This window comes from Dermacentor variabilis, chromosome 7, assembly GCF_050947875.1.
Source record: "Dermacentor variabilis isolate Ectoservices chromosome 7, ASM5094787v1, whole genome shotgun sequence".
Taxonomy (NCBI): Eukaryota; Metazoa; Arthropoda; class Arachnida; order Ixodida; family Ixodidae; genus Dermacentor; species Dermacentor variabilis.
The window spans coordinates 81,611,825-81,629,949 of record NC_134574.1 but is presented as its reverse complement, the minus strand read 5'-3'; the positions used below and the strand labels follow the sequence as shown (position 1 = coordinate 81,629,949).

Below are 18,125 nucleotides of genomic sequence, written 5' to 3'. Positions count from 1 at the left end.
AGCCAACATAATCCAATCCGAGCGACAAGCAGATCCAGCTTTGCGGCACTTGCAAGCTAGCTCCTAGCTCCTTGGGCTTTCTCCGTCGTGCCGCTTGTTTTTCGGCGAGGCAACTTTCAATTTATCAGCGGGAAAACGTCGCCGGAGGACAAACATGAGACTTAGCAGATTTGTGGAATTCGGCAGAAAGATTATATGCGTTGGAAGAAACTACAGGTGAGTGGTAAAAAGCTTAGTTTTTTTTTTCTCTTGTTTGAACGGTCTCGAAGCGTACGTGCTGGGGAAGAGGTTGGTCACTTCAGGAGACCGCGATATCAGTGCGCTGAACTTCTTTCGTGTCGCAAAGTCAGCACATATGTCTTACGAACAAGTCAGTACTGCGGGGATTTGCACATTGTCTCGCATCGTGCAGCGGAAAATATCTGTGGTATCGGCCTTGGTAATTGTTCACTCGATTCAGTCCATTTTACATCCGAGCTATTCCAAATAAACAAGAGTGTCGCCAGCACGTCGCATTCCGCTGGTGGATGTTGTCAGCTGTTTATTGCGTAATCGAGGCTCGCCGGAGTGCGGCTTTTATGTCGCCGGAATGCTGATAGCCTTCGGGCCAAAGCCTTTCCTTTCCTGATCGACGCCGTATCATACCGCCGCTCCTAGCGGCTGGGTCATTACTTTCCGCGGGTAGAATTAATCAAGAAATCGCGTAGGCAGAAGAGAAAAGGAAACGTGGCCGATTCCTTCCCGACAACAGCACCCGTTTGTCATGTTTCGCGGAATGTACTAAAACGTGCTGGGCCCAAGTGTCTGGTTTTAGTGTAGTTTATGGTCTCGCCTCGATCATAGCATCAGCGCTTGTCGATTGTGTGATGTGTCGGTAATCGCTGCGGAGTTCCGGGAGGAGATATTGATGTACGTACATGGAACTGACCTGTCGATATCTGTATCATATCACTTGCATTGCGTGCGGCGTCCGGCTTCCACAACTAAATATCTGAAGGTGAAAAAACTCGGTCTTGGAAACTGCTCGGTACTGTACGCCACTTCTATGCTGTTTTCTTCCTGGCGTATCTCCACTGTGTGTGTGATTGATTAAACTCGCACAGCTTTTCCTTTCATATCTTCCAACCCTATTTTACCCGTTTTCCCCACACTCGGAACTGGCAACAAGGCATGGCCAACAACCAGAAGATCCTTCCTCTTTTATTTTGACCTACCGCAACAGCCACGGCCTGTCTTAGCGAGATTGGTTAGAAGGAAGTGGAAAGCTTGTGATACTGTATGCACTCAAGTAAGGGCCAGACTTCATCTTCCTGCTCTCGATGAGGGGAGGCTCTCGCACAGAGATGAGCCATTTCGATCCAGTTTCTCTTCAGGCCATGCGTAATACCCTGGAGTCTCTTAGTAACGACTGCTGTTTTCATAATGTGTTTATTTGTTCACACATACACACCACGCAGCTGGTGCCCGTCTAGCACTCAACACTTCAGTGTTGTCACTACTGTGGCACTCTTTGGCAGCACACTTGTTGATACAGTCGTCCATCATGCCATTCATAACATTAAGTAATGCTTGCCACTTAAAAGTTTTCACAACAATGTCCGAAAACACTGCATGCCATGCACAGTAACTATCTCTTTCTTTTTTGTTCTTCAGCATTTTTTTTTTTAATTTTTGGGCTGTCAAATTCAGGATGCAGCTCTTAAATGAGTGGGACCTTTATGTGAATGTATGCAGTAACCTTTTGACACATAGCTTACACCTTGAAGTGAATCAGCAGGATTAGGAAATAGAAGGGAGAGAAAGAGAGAAAAAGGACAGAGTAAGACAGAAGAGAGGATCACTCTGCAGCCGCATGCATAGGAATTGCCTACACAGCAGTGCTACATGCATTCAGACTGAAGGAGGCAGAATGTTACCACTTCTGCTGCATCACATTTGTTACCATTCTAGAATGCAGAGCAGCCACGTAAGCCAGTCTCAACCGATTGCTGATGTCGGCTGTTCTGCACCTCACAGCCAGTGGAAAGGCCAAGTGCACCTGGAACAGTGTTAGAGTACCTGCTGACTCTATCAAATTTTCCCAAGAGTTAATATTTGGGCTCATACTGAGTGTTCGCTACTGTTTTTGTTAAGTGTTACGAAAAATACTGTTAACAAAGAAGTTTTTAAAGGTGTTGAAAAATGGTGCAGCAGAAGGCTGCAGAAAAATGCATGCAAAAAAGAAATTGTGATGATGGCTGCGCTGCCCTCTTTGTGGCAGCTCAGAATGCCATACATAAGCACAGCCTCCTGTGTACTAATTGGTGCCTGTGTCTGAGGTTTCATATAATCGGCGATAATGCTGGGGATGCTGCCAATTCCTGATGGTAATGCAGAATGCTAATAGATATTCTGTACTACAAACAAGATCGAAACTGAGTCTCTCATGGATATCCGACCACCCTCGTAAAGGACACTAGAGGAGTACAGTGGAGCGCCTCTACAATGAAATGACCTGTATAACAAAGAGAACATTGTGTTGTGGTTCTGTTGTTTGGTGCGTGACCTTTATAACGAAGTGAGCTGTATAACGAATGACTTCGGACACCCCAAACACTTCGTTATACAAGCGTTCCACTACTTGCTTCGAGCAAAAGTATTTAAAACAGCGTCTGAATTGAGTGAAATTGCCGTCATCAAGGTCGCTGAAAGAGTCACTGTGATCTAACAACACGTTGCTTGTCGCTTCTGTTTCAAGTTTGCAGCTTGCACGGCACATCTAAAGGAAAATCATTGGTAAGAAAGAGCGCACATATCTAACGAAGGGTGTGTGTTCAGGGCATACTTTAAGAAAATGTACCAGCCAATTCCTCCCTGGGTAAATAGCGTGCCCTGCCTTTCACACATGCACACACACACACACACACACACGCTCACACACCTTCGCCACGAAAATATTGTAAATTCTGAAGTTCAGAGGCTGGCAGGTATGGCAGACATCTGTAAAGCTTCTACCCGTTACTAAAGCGACGGCAATGATTTTAGTCTTGGACGAAAAGAAAGCAGCTAGCAAAATTGAACAACGTGTCTTTCCTTGTTATATTGCATTAGCCTTGTTTCTGTGTGTCATTTCACTATTCAGGCTTCGTACACCTCCTTGATATTCTTTAAGAACTTTTGAATTTGGAAAGAGAGCTTCAAGGACCCTTACAACTCCTTAAAAATAAATGTGCTCCTTCATTTTCTGAAATGAGCATGAAAAGTATGGACACCTTGGGAAAGTTCGTAAGGTCGCATTCTTGAACACTGTGCAGCTAAGGACGGGACGAACGTAAGAAATTTGACTCTGCCTGACCTTGTCAAATATTTATGATTGTCTCATCTTTAAGAGACATCTTCGAGAATTCCTTGAAAACTGCGCATGGGACTATGCCATGGACACTGTCTATTGGAAAACAATCCGACATTTTGTTTTGAGAGTGCCGCTAAATGATTGCAATGTGGCATGTCCACAGACGCCGACAACAAGCTTGTTTTGATTACCGTTGCCATCGTGTAGCTAGACAAGGCTAGATCAAGTGACCAAGCCATGCCACCATTTGGCTGTTTTGCTAGTTTGTTCTCGCCACATCTATCGTGGCATCTTGCTCGAGCCCTTGACTCCAAGTATGCTTGGAGGAAAGTGAGTTTCATCCACTTGGCTGTAGCACGACCAGCATCTTTGGCTGTAGTGTCTCCGGACACAACTAATCGATCGTGCCAGAAGGCAATCGACATCATTACAATGGGAAAGTCAACGTGCGAAGGCGACCCGAAGAGCTCGAAGCGTGTGTGCAAGTCGGCAGCTGCTTGGCTTCAAGGAATCGTAGCTGAAAAAAAGACGTGACTATGTCACAGTGTATGTGTATGAGTAAGATTTGTTTTACCCTCCTTGAATTTTGACCTTCGGCATCCTTGAAGTCCCCTAATTGGCCTTGAATTGTTAGCCAGATGTTCTGTATGAACCCCGACTACTTTACTGTCCTAAAGGGACACTAAAGTAGAATGTCAATTTAACCTGCTTATTAGTATGTTATGCTTTTGCAATGCCAAAACGGCAACTCTTGCTGTAAGAGGAAGCTCTGCGAACCAGAAAAGATGCAAAGACAATAGAGCGGTGGCAATACCACCCTGAACTTCCCACGCTAGCTTGCTGATGTGGATTTTGCCAGTGTTCATACGAACCTGGATAATTATTTATGGATAAATAAGTGCTACATGCACATTCAAAACAAACCGAAGACTGGACCCAGCGAGTTTCTAAAGCTATATCTGTGCCGAAATGACTCACATACAAGCAAATGTTCTGAAATAGCTAAAATTTTCGTCTCCACCTGTATTCAACTCTTCTTCACCTAGTTAATTTAATTAAGCTTGGAGAGAACGTTTTATCAATGTATACTGATTTACTGCTGTTACTTGTGCGTCTTCAAATTCACAGCACTGGCATACTGACATATTTTTTACTCTTCTTTCATTAAACGAACGTCCAGAACCTTTAAACCTTAGAAAAAAATTTCGCAGGCCTCAGAGTGTCCTAAAGTTTTTTTAATATAAGCCGCATTTTTGTTTTTCTAAAATTTTTGTCAATGTGTAAAACCACTAAACACTTAAACCCATGCATGCTGGCATGACCAGCATGCGCATATATTTTTTTTTTCTGGGTAGTTCAAGTAACCATGGGCATTTTCTTTCTGCTAGAACTTGCGGTTTGTAAAAAAAATTTTTTTACGGAAATTCAGTACCCTAAAATGGGGTAAGTACAGGATTTGGTGATGAGTATACAGGCGTGCATAATCACCTTTGATCCTGCCGACTGATTTAAAGTATGTGCATTATATACACCGGTGTGAAATAAATCTTTTATCTTTTTTTTTATTATTATTATAAATGGCAAAAGTGAGGGCTGCAACCTACAGTCCAAAAAATACGGAAGTAGCTTTTCTACAGCCAGTTTCGGTTTTGTTTCTTCCTGGGTGTTACTGTGTCGTGCTCTCACGGTGCAGAAAATGGTCATGGAGAGGCAGGGCGATCCGGTGTTTTTCCGGTTACTGTGTTGTGACGCAGAAAATGCTCACATGGGAGTAGGACATTGTGGCGTTTTGACATTGCTCCGACTCGCTCGGTCACCTTTCTTGCAGCTGTTCATTCCAAAGGTTTACGCAGCAGCATAGGAAACAACCGAACGAGCAGGAGAGAGGGTCCAATGCCCTACTCCCATGTGACCACTTTTTGCATCATGACATCACAATGCAGTAACTTCCTGAAAAATTAAACTAAAACTGGCTGTAGAAAAGCTCCAAACTATTTGCAATGTTCTGAGGGTTGTGAGCATTCTTTCTGCGATTTAGATGCCCCGGACCTTCATTTTGCGAAAAAAAAGTTTAAAATATTTTCGCGAGAGGAAAAGGCAAGCAGTCAGTTGCAAGTGAACGGCCATTTAATGTTCGTTTCTGCAGCAGCTACCACGCACACTTCTTCATCCTCTGCTTCTAGCATAACTAGCGTGTGCCAATATTGTGTCAGTACGCCGTAAAGATGGACTACAGAGCTGTGGTTGTTCATTAGACTGTTTCTATTCATGAATATGGCTCAATACTTTATGTAACAATGGCCATTACATATGTCAGTCAAATGCTGTGTGCAAGAATTTTGGTTGGAAAAGCGTCGGGTGTCAAGGTCCCAGAGATAAGGACAAATGAAGAAAGACACACAAACGCATTTTATTTTGACATGAACTGCCAACATGCTCAAGTCTACCTTTCATAGAAAATATTACTTTGTGCCTCTAACATGTGAGAGCTAAACTAAGGAGAAATGGAAGTTAAAAACAAATTTTGTGAAGGAGGGTAACCATGAGGAACTCTATGGTTGGAGGCTAACAGAGACGGCGCTTTCTTTGTGTAGAGAGCATGCAGAGGAATTGGGCCATGCGGTGCCCAAGGAGCCGCTGCTGTTCATGAAGCCTCCAACAGCCTACATCACTGAAGGGCAGTCTATAATGGTAAGCGCATTATGGGCAAATGCAGTCGGTAATCCAAGAAACCTTGTCAAGTGGCACTAGTGTGCTACAGATGTCACAAATATGGCATAACAGAGTACCGATTGCAGAAGTAGCTCACTTCTGTAAGGCTCATAGACTTTGCAGGCTTGTAAATGACCAGGAGGAGGGGACTGGTGAGCAACTCTGTAATACTTTTGAGCAGCATTTCTTAGTTGTGGTTCAAAAAGGCAGTGAAAGGGGCTAGTTGGCGGCAATTTATATATTTCTTTGTGTGCTATGTACGGCACGGAAACTGGGGGGCACACTAACAAATGAACGGTGTGCAGACTTGCAACTAATTTATTTATTTTGCCACAGGCCAACTATTATGGACGGTCATCCACGCAGTGATCAGGAAAGAAAAAATATCTAAAGAAAAAAAAAAGGAAAGACCTATTGAAAGTCATCGATGCTCACAAAAAGCCAATCCTAAAGATTATACATTTGAAATGTTTGAATACAGTACAGCTGGCATGTTGGCAAACATACGTGGGGACCATTTTAGTGCCAACACACAAGAGCAGTGGGATGAGAGAAACAATTTGCATGGCTGTTCTTTGACGCATGCATGAATTATGAAGGATTTAAGGGAACATGCGTGTAATGTATTGAATAAATGCATAGAAACTGAGTAAGAGCGTCGCTAAATTGCAGCATTTTTATTATGTTGGGTAGTGTTTGTGGCACCATACATGACGATGCTTCCTATACAGCTGTACTGTTACTTTCATTGTAATAACTAAACCCCCCTTACTCAATTCTCTGTTGGCCTGTAAGGCGTTTTAAATAAATAAATAAATAGATACTGAAAGTCCGCTGTGTTGGTATGCCCTCGAGACCATTGTCTTAATTTATTGGATTAAAATAGTGAACGCTTCAATGTCAGTGTTATGACAAATGGAACAGCCACCATTGCATACAGCCACCAAAGAAAACCTTGCTGTAGTTACCGATATACTATTTCGATTCACTTGTGTTTCACACGACAGGTTGTTTTTCCAAGCATCTGGTTTGTTTCGCGGTAATGTTTCCTACGAAAATTACCTGAGGGAACTCTGGCGCTATTGTGTATTGGAGCTGCAAGCAAATTGGTTGAGCCAGCATTGGAAGAAGGGTTAGTGCTGCATGCATTTGCATAAAGCTTGCCCTTCTGGCGTCTAGCGACTTAGTAACCTTGGAAATTCATTATGTTCAACAGAAAATTGTGATGCAGCTACAGTTTGCAATGATTATGTACCGTATTTACTCGCATGACAATCGCACCCCTTAATTTTGTCGTCAAAATTCGCTGTTTTTTTTATTTCCCGTGTAATGATCGCACCCCGAACTTACCACAGTGATATGTCGTGTGCCAAGTGTAGCTAATAATGATCGCGCTTGCCATCTGTCGGATGCTACGCGAACGACTCTTCAAGACAAATCAAGTGGTCTGCACGCGCCAAACCTTCTTAAGCAGATGCCCCATTTCATTCCTTTCATCACTTTCCACACTTACATGAGAAAAAAAAAGCTACAACCAAACTTGCCTTTATTATGTGTAGGCTTTATAATGGTTGTGGTCAACAACAGCAACAAAGGCGCCTTTCAATTCTTCTTGTCTGCACTCGTGGGCACGCAACAAATCGTGAGCGGCAACGATAACAGCCACGTTTACACTGATACGTTAGAAGTGTAACCTATTCATACGCCGATACTTGTAACACAGCTAAGATATTCGCTCACCCTTAGCGGAAACGTGCCGTATTAGGATAGTAGGGAAGACAAATGCCGTTGTTTCCGCAGCATGCCTGCCATGTGTTCCTATGTCACTGGCAGCTAAGCGCGCCCATCTGTTTCTGTCCCCTCAAAGTGGACATGGCCACGTTATTGCCGCATACTTGCCGATATTAACGACATTATCCATTACTGATACGGAAGAAACTGTTTCAATGCACGTAATGTACTCGCGAGAAGGAAAAAAATCTCGTTCGGCGCGTTCGGCTTGCTCCGCCGGCCGCCATTTTTGTTTTGGTGTCCTGCAGAAGAAAAAAAAACTCTGGCTAATTTAACCCGCGTAATGATCGCACCCCTTAATTTGCGTCAATTTTTTTTTTGACAAAAAAGTGCGATCATTATGCGAGTAAATACGATATGTCTGCAGAGTCTTATTGTTGCCTTGCTGTGTTTCGAAAGGCGTAATTGCTCGAAGATGTAGGCCAGGAAAGATGTGTAAAGCGTAGTAAATAAAACCACAAGAAAAGCCATAACACAAGAAAAGCCATAACACAGACATAAAAATCGGGCAAGTGCGTTCACTGCATTGCCCTTCATTCCCGTGGTAGCTGAACAGTCACAGCGCCACAATGCCCTCCTGTTTCAGCAGGAAACGTTTTTTACAATGCCTGTGCTCAAGCACGTGCAGTAGCTGTGGGCCAGCAGTGCACCAATCCTCTTCACCGTTTCAGATTCCTAGGGACTGCGAGGAGCTGGACCACGAGGTCGAACTGGGTGTGGTTGTAGGGCGCCGAGGGTCTGCCATCCGTGCGGAAGAGGCACTCGACTACGTGGCGGGATATGTGGTCGCACTGGACATGACTGACCGACAGCTTCAGAGACAGGTGAGGACTGGTGCCGAGCTGAAGTGACTCTAAATGAAAATGTCAGGTCAGGCAGAATCCAATGATTGCTCATTTGAATTTGAAAGTAAGATAGGCTGTCATGGATCATTCTTACTTGTATAACGTGAGCGTGTTGGGGTTGTGTTGTGTGTTGAAACACTTTCGGAAAGCAAAACTTTGTGTGACATCAAAAGAAAAGGCTTACTTGCAGGCAAACCTCTCCTGCTGAGATAAACACCAGGTCGAAAGTAGCCCTTAAAATTCTCAGCTGTGCCACTGGATATCATGTGGTGAAAAGGTAGACAAAACTGGGGAGTGCGAGGATGTACAGTCCGACCCATATATGAGAATATTCTATTGCCATTGATATTACATTTTTCTTAAAGCAGGTTACGGAAAGGAAAAAAGAACAAAATAAATATGTCAACATCCTAATACAGAGGAAATCGTGCCCCTTTCACTGTTTCAAAGAAAAGCCATAATCTGTCAGCTTTGGTTGCTTCACATAAAACTTCCTGAAATCCTTCTTTAAAGGGCGCCTCACTGGGTCTGGCCATGTTGAGCTGACAAGTGCAGAGTGTACAATGAGCGATAACGATCGTGTCTGCAAAGTATTACATCACTGTGCACTATGGAAAGATCTCAAATTTTCAAACCAAATACCGTTTTCCCTTCCCCTCGTGGCCACCGCGTTTCAACTCGGAGGATGACATACACGTGCTAGTACACCTACGTACACATGTTTGTGCTGTGATGTTGCTCATGGTGACACGTGACTTCGAGAATTATTTAAGGCAACATCTATTATTTGTGTAATATGTTACTTGAATAGACGAATTAAAGGGCATCCTGCTCTGCAGTGGAACCCTGTTGATAAGTTTCTCAACGTTGCGTTTTCCCGGCTGCTACGTCATGTTTTCGTGGTCCCAACCTAAAGCCCATTGACTCCTGTGTATTAGGTTCCCATTTGATGTGTCGCCATTCTGTAATGTTCCCGCATGTTACATTGCATTCAAGTGTGGTGGTCATGTAAATTTAGTGGTGCAGAGGCAACTTTGCAAATATGAAATGCTGGAAGGATGCAATCATCAGTCACGGTTAAGTGTGTCACGGCATGGTTGTAGTTTTTTGCCGGATCACTGAGGTCATCTTTACCGCAGCATAACCCTGTTTTGCAGTGAAGCTTAATGGAAAAAGCCCTTCCTCACAGAATGTAGCACGTTTTTGACATTGCTGTGGCAATTTGGGACCTTCCTTACTGTTAAGTTTTCTCTATTACATTTTTTTTCTGCGGTCCCTTGAAAAACGTATCAATGGGGTTCTATTGCACTTGTCCCCAGGGTTGTCATCACTGAGGCTTATGTTTCTTTCAATTTTTTTCTCTCAAAGCTGACTTACCATCGATTCTTATAACCAATAACGTGGTCTGGAGACTTCCCAGTGAGCGGATTGTTTTACCATAGAACACATCCTGAAGTTGATGGTGCCTTGGCTTTTCATTCTTGATTCTATATATTTTTACAACTGCTATTCTTATACATGGGTTGGACTGCAGTGTGCAGGAATTTTGATAGGAAAATCCTGTGGAATTGGTAAATCTGAATTTTTTAAACAGTCATTAAATGAGTGCTAATTCAAGTTGAAATAATAGATTGGTTCTCCAAAACGTTTGAAGTGAACCCTGCACTGCACCAACGTGTTTATGATGTGACTTCCCGTATCCATGGGCATTCGGCTGTCTTCTAAATATCTTCGCCCGCAAAGCATCATGTTCGTCGTTATTCTTTTTTTTTTTTTTTTTGCATTTAGCTGCTGCTGCATTTACAAAGCGATGGAGGGGTGAAATAATTGCTGGTGATTCCTGCAAGGCTAGGAGCTCTACAGCTAATAAGCATTGCTGTCACCAGAGTTTTCTTTTGTGTCGAGCATTTTTATTAATGGTTGACTGTTGTTTACCAGCCATAAATGATTTGTTAGCCGCCCTCAGGAGAGCTGGCACTGTATTTCGTGGTGACATCGAACCTATCGTTCATTTCCATTGTACTCTCGTTGATGAAAGCTCTGCTCCCAATAAAAGTGATGCTTTGGACATTCTGGGGTGCTAATTTGTGTCTAGCTTATCTTGGCCCCCCCATGTATCCCTTAAAGAACAAATAAAACATTCACCGACGATTACGGTACTCCCTAATGCGAAATCTGCCTCTTTCACGGCTCCACGGCGCATGCGCCCTGCCCTAGCGGATTAGTCGCGAAACGTTTTGGAAGGGACGCGCGCGCAGCTGCGCGGCCAGATATCGGGAGAAAGTTACACCCCGGAAAAAAAAAGAAAACGCTCGGACGCGCGCTGTTGCAAACGCTCGTGCCGTGTACTGCGTTGAAACTCTACTGGTAGCTCGACGTCGGTGCGGTGCCGAAAACATGCGTAAGACTGCAACTCTACTTTGAAACAGAAAAGGGCCAGGGTTTGGTCCGGACTGCACCGTGAACCACGTAGTTGCCGCCTTGCATTGACGGCTGTCAAATTTATCGATAAACCCCTGCGTTACACTTGGGCGACACTTCAAAAACACGTTGCTGAAGCAGTCTTCTTGCAGCGTCGGCCCACTCTTGCTGGTGGTGGCAGCGCGTGCCCGACTTCATGTACTGTTTAAGGCGTGGTAACATTGGGTCGATATATGAGACCGACAAGACGCCGACGATTGGCCGACTATTCAGCACTGTATCACTGAGACCATTTGATCCTACTGGGCCGACAACGTCGCAACTTACGGGTGCGAGTTGTCATATAGCGCGACGGGCTTTCGTGTCGACAGCACCGACAAAATCAGCGTGCCGACCGTGATAGCTTGAGCGAACCCTACGTGATCAGCCGTCGAACCGACAACGCGATAGCTGCAGCTCATTCACTTGTAAATATAATTATTCGCGCTCAAAATGCGTCGACGTGCCTTCGATGTTGGAATGCACGAGCTTCAGCCCCCTCAAGCTGTGCACGTGAAGTTGAGTCAATGAAGATCCTGTGTAGCAAAGTTTGAGTTAGGCCTCACCCCGTCGAGTTCGTGCACCCGCTGCCGATGGAGCTGGACTTAAAAAATAAGCAGTCAGGACGAAGGAAACCACTCTTATAATTAGGTTGCGGCCCTATAGCGATTTGATAACTACTCTTCACTTCGCACGGCACGTTCACAATAAGTGGCAAGCGGCGACACAGCGCTGTGCCAACATTTCGTACTTTGGTCACCGTTCCCGAACGCTGCCGGTCGCATTACCGTAGATGGTGGGTATGTGTGTGTTGTTATGCTAGCATTTCTTAATTCAAAAGAAGCATTGTTTACCTCTGCGTCAAACAGGAAAGAAGAGACAGTGCATTCGATACAGCAGCATAAACTCGCTCAGTTATCAACGGTGTCAGCGATGGCATCCGCCTTTTCGCGAGAGAACTACACGGCATATAAGTGGGGACTTATGCCGAGCACAGTTGTCTCTAATAATACTTTATAGCGCGCGCAAACTGTAAGTATGATGAAGTTAAACAAAAGCGAGAATCAGTAGTAACAGCCCGTAATATATATGTGTCTGGATCACAGTTGCAGTTTAAGGGACTCGGCCGCCGCGCAACTGACTCGTCTGTATGTTTTGCGACATTTTGAGATTATTTCAGATCAGCGATGCGCCGTTTCTACAATAACCGAAGCTAACAGCGATCTGAAGCTGTAGAGGTAAACAAATGCACCGCATTGGCAAATCCTGCATGGAAGGCTGCGCTCTAAGGCTTCTTGAATATGCGCAATGTTTAGTGAATGTGTAAAAGGAATACAAAAAGCGATGTGCAATCGCAGACATCAGCGACAACGAACTCAAGGCAGCCGCGTCGGCAAACGGAACTCAGCGTGCCTTTATCGGCTGCGCTGTTACCACAACAACGCACTCGAGCCTGTTCACCCACTATACTCGATGGGTGAACGACATGCTGCTCCGGAGAAACCATAAATAATTAATCGCGATCCACGAACCGCACAAGCGACGCACACTGAACATGCGCGTAGGTACACAAATCAACTGGCGAAATATCCAACACCCTTCCAAAACGTTTCCAGCGGCGTGCTTCAGAGGGCAGCACAGGAACATGAAAGAGGCGGATTGAGGCTTTTGCCATATCTGAGCTGCCACACCTGCCTGTATGCAGGGCACCTCTCTCCCACCTCCCTTCCATCCCTCCGAAACACAAGTCAACGGCACCAACAACCAACCCCACCAACGCCCGTATATACGACACCCGTTGCTTTCATATGTTTATATGCCCATTGCCTGCAGGATATGTCACTAACGAGTATCCATTGTTGTGTGGACGTTCCTCATACAGTATTTAGTACTTTGTGCCCTCTTAACATATTTGATGTATGGGAGCATTTCTGTTTTATATCTGTGCACCTTTTTTTGTGTTATTGATTATGGGTATGAATGGGAATAAAGGCTTTTGACTCTGAGTGGATGTGATTATGAAAACGAGTGAGTGCCGGTTAATGGGAGTATCAACGAAAGTCAGCGACAGTAATTTTAGGTGAAATATGTACGACGGTGAATTAGAAAGTCTGTGCTTTCTTTCTTAATTTTTTTATTAGCTAAACCAAGGTATGTACAGGTCATTACAAATATATGTGCTATTCTATGTACCTAATACCCCTATCACACTGGACATTTTAATGTCATTCGAACTGAGTGGCATTAGCATCGAATGACATTATTCGGCTGCTACACAGCGATATTTAATTCCATTAGAATCATATGACTTCCGCAAATAATGAGCTCTAGAAATGCATTTAGCTTCACACTCGAAGCGAATGAAAACTCTCTAACCCAGAGACAAGATAAAATACGACATTGAGTGCTCGTAATTTGTGAAGCATTCATGTAAAAAGGCAACTGTTTCGCGTGTTCTAAGGCATCTTATTTTAACAAGAGAAAAGCTGTACAGCAGGCTGTCACAAAATGTTCTTACTTTCGACCTCAGTGTCGTCTGGCTGCCGTCGCTTTACTAGTTGGCCATACTGTAAACAAACGGGCACCAGTGTGCACGTACAAAGCAAGGTACACAGCAACTAACCGCTTCACGTGCTGCAACTTAACGTCATCGTTCAGCGCTGCCATGTCAATAATAACGTATGTGTTCAATTTATCGGCTATGACTACTAAGCTGGTTAAGCCTTGTCTTAACTTATTGTGGCCAGACATTCCGAAATAGAAGTTCTATATGCTTGTTATTTTAGTGAAGTGATGCCCCATATTTATTTTAAATTAAATAGATTGATGTTTCAAACACTCACACATACAGTTGCCAACTGATTTTCCGGACTCCGAAAATTCGGACATGCTCGATTATTCGGTCTGCTTTGCGGCACCGCCATTCTCCCCATAGACCATAATGTATAACAAGTGCCGAAAGTTCGGACACCTTGCAACCTCTCGTCCGATTTTTCGGACACTCCTTGAGCCAACTCGATAGAGAGCACCATGCACTGACTCTGACCGGTGCATGGTCCGACTTGCTGAACGCCATTTTTGTTTTGAACGGAGCCTCCTTGCTGCCCCACGAAGTGGCGCTGCTGCAAATGCCCGCTTATCATCATCGTCTCTGCATGGTTCGACAGAGTGACTCTACAGCGATTCCGGTTTCAGCTTAGTAAGCCGTGTCAAGACAATCCAGCAGCTGATTTGTCGTGCACGACGTTGCGAGTAAGCCACGCTTTTTGTTTGTGCGACTAGTGTTTGCTTTGTGTGCTGTGTCGAGGTTACGGTGTTCCAACGCGGCATACGAAAACATCGCGTCAAGTGTCGAATGGTGCCGACAGTGCCTGCGCAGACTGCGCTGGGGAATGCTGGCAAGCGGGTGCCGGGAGGCCCAAGATTTGTCGCCTTCCGATGTGCTCCCTAATGACGCGGAAAATGTTCTGCCGAGATGTGTGCAGTGGTTGCATTGCAATTCCGGACACCGTCTCATTTGACAGTTTCACAGGTGCCGACACTGCTGTACTGACATGTGCAGAACTCGACGATGGCGAGATCATTCGTCAAGTTTCTGCTGCACCGCCGGACGATGACTCCGAGTCGAAAGATGACGCACCATGTGCTAAGCTGTTGTCGCATGTGGAGCGTGTACAGGCAGTGACTGCTTTCAGCCGTCTATAGTGACCGTACAACCCTCTCCGAGATTCAGGCTTATCTGATTGCGCGTAAACGGAACAGCGTGCAGCGGCGCATTCATGATTTCTTCGACCCTACGGCCGAGCCCGAAGAAGTGCGTGGAAATAAAGGATTTCATTTTTTTTTCTTAATCTGCTTTTTCGGGCACCTGTTTATTCGGACATTTCTGCAGTCCCTGTGAGGTCCGAATAAACGGTCGGCGCCTGTGCCTTGTTCTACATTTCTTGCCACATCTTTTGGTAGGATCGCCATTGATATCATGACTCAATGGCATTAATTTTTCCTGTGTAGCACCACCATGGGTCGAATGGCATTCACTGCACCGAATGTCATTTGAATCTAATGACATCAAACACCTACTGTGACAGGGGTATTACACCATTTTTCCACATATTCCCCACACTGGTTCAGACATTTGTCCCATTACAGCGCTAAATTTGAGATGCCCCTGTGGAATGTTGTCATCAGTAAGCGACGCACACAACCTCCCTGAACGCTAATTGTCGTGTGTCTTCCCGGCCTTTTGCGAACTCGCAACACCACCTCCTCGCCCTTCTCCAAGCGAGACACCTTTCCCGATTCATGGGCTCCATTTACCTGTGGATTTCGATGTGCATTCATCTCTTGCTTTATCGAAAACGAATCACACTTCGTTGCTCGTACGCTGTGGACGAGTGGAGCCCAACCACCATCTTCAACAAGTGACAGCAACACTGTGCTATGGAGCTACCGGCAGATAAGGCAGGGCCTGTTCAAGAAAGGTTCACATCTTGGTATGGATATGTTGGCTTCGCATTTACAGCCATAATTTCGCTGAACAAAAATAGGGGCAACGACATTGTGATTCGCCCTTGTATGTGAGTCGGTACTGGTGTATGGAAGTGAATGCGAGTATGAAGGTACGTGGAAGTGACTGAATGCATGTGAGCGTTGGTCAATATGAATGGACGCAAGTAGCGAGTGATGCAGTTACTCTCTAATTCAAATTCTAATGATAAAGTACTGAGTGATTGCCCATGAGCGTGAGAGACTGCATAGCCCCCAAAACTATTGGTGAGTATGACTGAGTATCCACTTGTGCCGAACTATGCACACTAGTGAATGAATAAACTTGGGCCAACGTGATTGGCCCATATCCATCTCACGACTGCTGTGTCTGCAAAAAGAAAAACACAAAGAAAAGTGCCTGCTGCCTGTATCATGCAGTGCCAAGCCCAGGGTCACCCATGGGAGCGTGCCAAGGGCTTCGACACGTCCTGCCCCGTGGGGCAGTTCCTACCCAAGGAGTCTGTGAGTGACCCGCATGCACTCACCCTCTGGTGCAAGGTCAACGGCCAACAGCGGCAGAAGGGCAGCACTTCGCACATGCTGTTCACTATCCAGCAGCTGCTGGAGGCAGCCAGCGCCCGCTTCACTCTCGAGCCTGGCGATCTTCTGCTCACTGGGACGCCCAGCGGCGTCGGGCCTGTGCGCGCTGGCGACGTTGTCGAGGCTGGCATCGAGGGGCTCGGGCAGGTCCGCTTCCCGGTCGAGCAGCAGAAGCCGAAGCAGTAGCGTTTCTCTAGGATTGTTGCCTTTCTTGGGCCATTCGGTTGCCCACCGGTGAGAGGACCCGGTGCTCACAATGTTGCAAAACAGGAAGAAGGAACATGCCATTCAATGCCCATCCTTGCCCTGTGCAGTAATCAGATAAGGACACGAAGGGTGGCACAGTATAGCACAGCGCTGATAAGCAGGTGGCGCTGGTTTTATCCTTCGTGTCCGTGTCTGGCGTGCACCGAATCCTTCATTCATGACGAATCAACTAGCCTGCTTGTGAGACTTCTGCTCCATCCACTGTATTCCTTCCGACCTTGTTCTGCATCCTTGTTACCGCTAGGTTCTCTCACCACTCTAGTTCTTGTAGCTATGAAACGAAATGGTCTAGTTCAATCTTCGGTTCTTCTTGCACAAAGAGCAAGCAACAAGGCAGCCGAAATGGGCAGCAGTAGGATGTGCGCTAATAATCGCTGGGTGTGGCGATGTCCCAAAAGGCTAATTCATGAAGTTAGGTATCTTTTCAATTGCTTTCTAATGCTGTATGCACACACTGCGTGCAACTGTGCACTCCTGTTGAAGTAGCAGAGACTAGCCAGCGTACAATTTTCTTCTTTTTGGTAACCGTTTTGTCCGGCAATGATATTGAAAGTGCGCCACAGCTTTTCGCTGTTGACTTATGCGAAGCTTTACCCAAGCCCTCTAATTCTGTTCTTGTTTGGCTTGTCCTAACATTCTAGAATTGAAAAAACCTGCACATACACTGCCGTAGAAGAGAGCCGAACACTGGTACCATAAAGAGCGAAATTTCTTTGCTGCCTGGGCATGCATGCGCGTTCAAGTGTTACCATAAATAAGTAGTTGCAGACTGATCCGAACAGTTCAGGGCAAATTTGTCGAATGCTACAACCTTGTGCCTTTTGTAGGTACGGTACCATACCCAGCAGTCAAGCTCATGCAAACAAACTACACATTAGGTAGGTCCCTGAAGTTTTCAAATATTTGTATTGTTTGAACTGAACAGCCAGTTTTCTTACTCAGTGGCATTGCAATGCCAGCAGAAATAAGTAAAGTTGGCAGTTTTTTTTTTCCGTACAATTTGGAATCTGTCCACATGTTCTATCCTTCACTTCGAGGCACGACAGGTGCCATGTATAGTCTAATCTCCACTGACCTGTCGCATATCCCGTAGCACATTACCGGATGTCGCCGCTGATGTGAATGCTGGCGGGCAGTTCTCCAAACATACGTATATCTGTGGCCTCCTTAGGAAATGCACTTGTTTCCGAAAGGTACCGGTAAAACCTGCTTCGGACCATCCCTTGAACTGATCTTTCTGGGAATTAATAGGCATGTTACATTATTTGCATGTTTCTCGTCCTTCTGTAGGTGTGAGGGTGACTGATGTTATCAGTGAAGCGAAGTCATTCCACTTAGGCCCCATATGTTATAGAAGGCTTATTCTCTGTGCACCTTTGGCTGCTGCTTTCTTCTCCACTCGTTGGCGTACATAATTAGCACGTATAAGGTTCCCTTTGGCTGCTCTATGTTATGCATTTTTCTGCTAGGTACTGTTTCTCATGCTGCTTTTAGCTAAAGTAGCTAACATGAGGCTGCTCGTTAGTTACGACGCTGGTCTTTTTGATGGTGGAAACTTCTGTCTTATCCACTTTTCTCTTTCACCTCTTGGACAGTCTGTTATAAGTTTCCCTTTTCCTAAATTTTGACTT

The 18,125-nt window shown here is 45.2% G+C and overlaps 1 protein-coding gene across 1 annotated transcript; it reads left to right on the top strand.

The window, feature by feature from the left end:
- Positions 1–27: 27 nt before the first annotated feature.
- LOC142587568 (oxaloacetate tautomerase FAHD1, mitochondrial-like) lies at positions 28–16,822 on the top strand. The gene is made up of 4 exons (XM_075698674.1): positions 28–216; positions 5,926–6,022; positions 8,506–8,658; positions 16,066–16,822. Exons 1-4 carry the CDS (start codon positions 155–157, stop codon positions 16,411–16,413), a joined length of 660 nt encoding a protein of 219 aa, XP_075554789.1. The 5' UTR covers positions 28–154; the 3' UTR covers positions 16,414–16,822.
- The last annotated feature ends 1,303 nt before the right edge of the window (positions 16,823–18,125 follow it).